Source organism: Eucyclogobius newberryi, unplaced genomic scaffold, assembly GCF_026437365.1.
Source record: "Eucyclogobius newberryi isolate DKJ021-1_F unplaced genomic scaffold, fEucNew1.0.hap1 SCAF_583, whole genome shotgun sequence".
In the NCBI taxonomy this organism is placed as follows: Eukaryota; Metazoa; Chordata; class Actinopteri; order Gobiiformes; family Gobiidae; genus Eucyclogobius; species Eucyclogobius newberryi.
The window spans coordinates 12,368-18,340 of record NW_027316260.1 but is presented as its reverse complement, the minus strand read 5'-3'; the positions used below and the strand labels follow the sequence as shown (position 1 = coordinate 18,340).

Below are 5,973 nucleotides of genomic sequence, written 5' to 3'. Positions count from 1 at the left end.
CTTTGGCGGTCAGTTTAACTTCACGTTTGGCAACCCAATAACACTGCTAGATCTCACAGCAGTGCGCTGAAGCAGCATAGCATAGCTTAGCGCCATCTGCTCCGGTGCCCGAGGCAAAAGTGACGAAAATCACGAAAACTAACACCAGACCATCATAATACACAGCGTTAAAGCAATCCTTAAGAGTAAAAGTACCTCAGTTCCGTTGCAATGCAATACAGCGGTCCAGTGCTGTAGATCTCACAGCATAGCATAGCTTAGCTTAGCTCCGTTCGGCTCCAGTGGAACAAGCCAAACTCAGAGGCAAAAGTGACAATAAAATCACAAACACCAAACAACCATAAAAGCACACCACGCACGACCCACACAACCCATAAGGACTACAGAAAGAAATACAAAGCCACAGAGAGGCCGATAACAACAACGACACAAGCTAGCCGAGTTAGCCGCAAGCTAGCGCAGGAACAAACACAACATAGCACGGATTGTATCTTGTGACTACTCACGCCATGAGTACCGGGGCACTTTCTTTTCGTCTGTGGCATTTGATAGATTTAGTAGTGGTAGAATCATAAGCTCTGGAGAAAGTCTGGAGAAATTAATGAAATGTCTCTGAGGAACACGTAGCTGCTGCTGGATAAGTAGCTGAATAAGTAGCCATGTGCTTCCAGCTGATTGGTCAAAAAATAACAACATTGCATAAGGTGACGCCCCCGAGGAGCGCTGGAAAAAGACCCGAAAACTACCCATTTTTAACAGCTTAATGTATACTTTTAAGACAACCAATATTGTTATCTGAAGCACAGAGGGGCTCCTTCATAATTTCAACTTGCAGATTCTGCAAAAAAACAAAAATCACAAATTTGAAAAAAATAGCCGGATTTTGCTGTTCTTCTTCCGGACAACAATTAGTGAGGCAAACGGCGACTCCGATTCACGTATGACACCAGCCTCCAGAAGTTCCCTTAGATGTTGCCTCACGGCCTGGTCCTCACAGGTCTTGGTCTATGTTTGAATGGAGCTCCGTTGCTCAGGTTGATGCGAGAATACATCTGAAATTTCATGCAACTTTTTAAAAACATTTTCCTTCCAGTCTGGAGGAATAGGCGATTCACCAAAGTCCAGATTGAGAGGATGAGAGGTAGTGTCAGGTGTCGGATGGTTAGTTTCCATGCTGTGTGATAAGATTTGAGGGGACAAGGAAACCATAGCAATGGTTCTGAAAGGCTGAATATGTATATTGTGTTCTGTCTCATTCATTAGGATAATTGGGATCTTTGAGTTTGATTGGCTTGGGAGCTTGATGAGGGAGTTCTGTACACACAGTTCTGTACCTGACTGACGCACGGTGCAACAACGTGATGACTATGAGAGAGAGAGAGAGAGAGAGAGAGAGAGAGAGAGAGCAGATCCGAGTTTTCCACCTGGGTTAACTTCAAATATATGGAACTTCAATATAAAGATGTGACACTAAAAGCCTGTTGTCACTTACCAGAAGGAAGTTAAATGTCTTGTAAGTGGCAGCAGGCCCCTCAATAGAGAGGTCCATCTTAACATGAGGTACTGATAAAAATAATGTGATGTTTTGTTTTTTCAGCTGGCATTATTCCATGAACTCGATGAATTCTTCACTGCAGGGTCAAAATGTGTCTACTGCTGTAATAGGCCAGTACTACCTAGAATCTTTTACCTCTGCACTCGCCAAAAAAGTCCTGGTTATGGTTCTTGGAATAACCATTAACTATATCAATGGAACTATGATCTACACTTTCCAGAAGCACCAGGTAAGATTTAGGTATTGCAATAAAAGAGCAGTGAAAAGTGACTGCCTTTTTTTTTTTTTAGGCCTTTTATACAAACCCTCGCTACATCCTGTTCATTCACCTGGTGATCAATGATATGATCCAACTGTCAACAAGCATCTTTCTGTTTGTGCTGAGCTCTTTCCACATCAATGTCTTTCTTTGCTGCATTATAATCAGTTGTGCAGCCTTCACCACTCAAAACACTCCTCTAAACTTAGCAGTGATGGCTGTAGAGCGTTATTTTGCTGTATGTTTTCCTCTTCGACACTCCAATTTGTGCAGTGTTAAAAATATTTGCATATTGATTGCATGTATTTGGACCTTAAGCTTGATGTCAATTCTACCAGACATGTTTTACATTATGGCAACACACTCAGGACAGCTGTTTCTCTCTAATATTTGTAACATGAACAGGTTGATTACTAATTTAGTTTCAATTAAAAAGAGAGAAGTTCTGTCTACAGTGTATCTTGTTGGTGTTTGGCTTGTTCTTTTTTATACTTATATAAAAATATTCTCTGCTGCCAAATCACACAAATCTGGAAAATCTTCTGATAGTAAGAAGGCTCGAAATACTATCTTGTTACATTCCTTTCAGTTGCTGTTGTGCATGCTAACCTACATCTATTATGTGGTGCTTCAAAGACTTGTTTACCTGTTTCCTCTCCATTTCATACATGTAATATTTGTGTGGTATCTTTTGGTACAGGTTTTTCCTCGGTGTGTTAGTCCCATTCTTTATGGGCTGCGGGACGCTTTCTTTAGAAATCACCTGAAGAAGTACCTGCCTTGTTCAATTTGCTTGAGGTATGAATAGTCATGTGAATACAGTGGTGCAATGTTATATCATACACAAATAAATTAATGGAGCAAACTCTGACTTAGTTCAAAACCAAGGCAACCTAATATTTGTTCTGAATGATACATTTTCAAACAAATTAAACTGTTAAGATAAATGTATTGCTAACTATTGTAGTAAACATATGTCATGATTTTTAGATGAAAATCATCGCAAGAGAAATTGGCTAAAAAAATAAAAAGAGTTTGGCTGTGAAGGATTTGGAAATGTGGTCAAAAACATTTGAGAAAAAAAAAAAAAAACAACAACACAAAGTTAACCGAAGACACCACAATTGTAATCAAGTGTGCCATTATGAGGCCGAGTGCTGTAGTGTGGAAAAACACACAAAACATTAATGTTTGATATAACAGTACTTCAAAAATACAATGTTGAAAGTCACACAACAGCTGTTAGGTAATCCACAAATAATAAAAATTTTAAAAAAGTGTGTACTGATTGTGTTGGGGTAACAGTAGGATATGAAGTAAATGTCGTCTCCTGCTCTTCATCATTTATCTTCATCATTCATGTGCATATAACTGATGAGAATAGAGTGTTTATTTTTCCATTATTATTGAGTGTCTGCGTGATGTCACGCAGGCTTATGTTCTTGTAGTATTTTTTAGTATTATATTTTCCATGATTTTCCATTTAGCCAGTTTCAACTCCTTAACGCTTCAACTGATTTCAACATGTTGTACCTCATTACGATCGCTTTCGCAGTAGTACGTGTGCTATTACTTTTTACATTTGAACAACTTGTACTTTTTGCAGAATTGTCGAATTTTCAAAAGTCCCCAAATCTTTATTGAAATTTTGTGAAATTTTGAAAAGTATTATATTAAATAAGTCCAGGTTCCTCTATGGCATTGTTCACCTGCTTACTGGGCTTGCCCAATTGGTCACTTAGATCAAGTTCCATCGTGGCATTGGCTGGCTCCTGTGTCATGGACATGAGCCTGTGAAGTACTTGGTCTGTTTTCACTTGTTACAGAGGTTTGACCACGATCTCGAGAGAGAGGGAGGGAGTGAGAGAGAGGGGAAGAGGGAGTGAGTGAGAGGGAGAGATGCAGACACTCTAGCAATGGCTTCAGCAAATTTTCTAGTTAGGCAGGAGGGCCACAAGCTGGCGAGAGGCCTATTAATCTCGTAAGGCCATGTGAAGCACTGCGAAAGTGCGCACGTAGTGCGCACGAAATCGAGCGCGAAGCGCTCGCCCACTTCCAAACACTCACTAACGCACTCCTCCACTCATGCACGCCCCGTGCATACTAATTAGTAGTAGGAAAATGGAACATTACCGTTGTAAACGGGCGAAGCCCGTGCAAGAGTGCGCACTAAACGAGACTTTACATTGGGATGACGACCTTTCGCGGTCGTCATCCCCATATAAAGCACTCATTTGCGCTAAGTAGCTCACAAATACGTTCCCCATCTCTTGCATGTTCCGTGCATATAAGCATGTAATGCAAAAATTGAACATTATTACTGTTTAGAGGGCCAAAAACACAAAGTGGGCGGAGCCCACTCAAAATTAACGAAAGTACCCGTCAGTGACCAGGGACCCACACCATGAGGTAGGAAAGCGCGAGCGCGACCGAAAATGTATAGCTTCTTCTTCTTCTTCTTCTTCTTCTTCTTCTTCTTCTTCTTCTTCTTCTTCTTCTTCTTCTTCTTCTTCTTCTTCTTCTTCTTCTCGGGACCAACCCCCCTATTTTTCACCCAGTGAACATTGACGAAAAGTCACAAAAATTTACACACCTCTAAAAATCGTGCCTCCTTACATTCTGGCTATCTCCCTTTTCTAAAATTAAAAAAAATTGGCGCGTCAGCGCCCTCAAATGTACCAAAAATGCATTAAGATAGAAAATGACCCAAAAAAAATCTTATCGTAGAATCATGAAATTTGGCGCAGAGGTAGATGGTGACAAGAGAAGTAAAAAATATTATTACGGCAACGCTGTCCGCCCAACCAAATGTCGGCCATATTGCTTCAAGCATGACTCGGGAGTTTTTCCAAACGTCGTACTTTTACGAACTCCTCCCAGGGCAATGGCCCTAAAAAGCTGAAATTTGGTGAAAATGGTACTGAGGAGTGGGACATCAAAAGTTATTCAAATGACATTGACCCTGTCACGGTCTCTGAGCGGCGAAGCCGCAAACTGTAGCTAGAATTTCAGAAATCTCCCAAATTTAAAATTTCTGCCGTTTGCGCCGATAAAGTCTGAATTGCGTCAAATTAGAATCAGTTGTTAAACTCTTTGCCCTAAACCTACTTGAAGTGAAATGAATTAATTTGGCGCCACAGCGCCCCCTACAGATTTTATATGGAGGTTAAATGTTTAGTTTTGCGAATTTATATGAAATTTGACACAAAACTCAATTTTGGCATCCCCATCAAAAAAGTCAATGAGACCCATGTCATAATTGTTATGTCGTTGCCGTAGCGATGACCAAAACCTCCCATGTTATTCCAATTGGGAAATCGCCAGAACATGTTTACACTTTAGACTTTCACGATCCCCTCCCAGGGCGTTAGCCCTATTAACCTGAAATTTGGGGTGGACCATCAAAAGTTATCCACATTTTTATTCAAAGAGTCACGGTGTCTGTGCGGCAAAGCCGCACATTTTGTCAAGAATTCAAAATAAAATTGCTTTTTGATGGTAAAACAAAGGGGAGAAGATGTGACAGCGTCACAGATTCAGCAGTAGGCGTAATAAAAGGACAATTGGGGCGCATTAGCGCCCCCTCCTCTAGCGGCGTGGCGGCGGCGTGGCGAGGGCCGATCATTGCCGCTTGCGGCTATATTTATTATTATTATTGTTATATTATCTTGTCTTACGCTAGCTGTTTTTTTATTTTATTTTTCCATCCATCCATCCATTTTCTACCGCTTGTTCCCTTTCGGGGTCGCGGTTGACTGGAGCCTATCCCAGTGACTTCGGGCCTTAGGCGGGGTACAAAAAATAAAAATATTGTATTTTTTTGTGTGTGTTTTTTAAACTTCCTGTAAGTTATTTGTTCTTTTCCTATGTATCTACCTGCGTTGCAACAATGAAATTTCCCCATGTGTGGACAATAAAGGATTATCTTATCTTATATCCTTCACTGAACTCAGTCCTAACACTATTGGGCAAAAACATGTATTTAATTTTCCCTTCCCATAGTCATCTTTTGCGCTCAAAGTTAATGTCCGCTTTTTAAATGACATACCGTAAATAGAACTGAGATGACATTGTGGGCTACTGTGACAGGGCAGTTTATGTGTAGCCTGCATTCTTTTTTAAGAGTATAAGGGCCAACCCTCCCCCAAAAAATGCGGGG

General features: G+C 40.7%; 1 protein-coding gene across 1 annotated transcript; it reads left to right on the top strand.

Moving 5' to 3' along the window:
• The first annotated feature begins 1,849 nt into the window (after window positions 1–1,849).
• On the top strand, window positions 1,850–2,667 carry LOC140346166 (odorant receptor 131-2-like). The gene has a single exon (XM_072432337.1). The coding sequence runs from the start codon at window positions 1,900–1,902 to the stop codon at window positions 2,620–2,622; it is 723 nt and encodes a 240-aa protein (XP_072288438.1). The 5' UTR covers window positions 1,850–1,899; the 3' UTR covers window positions 2,623–2,667.
• Window positions 2,668–5,973: the final 3,306 nt, after the last annotated feature.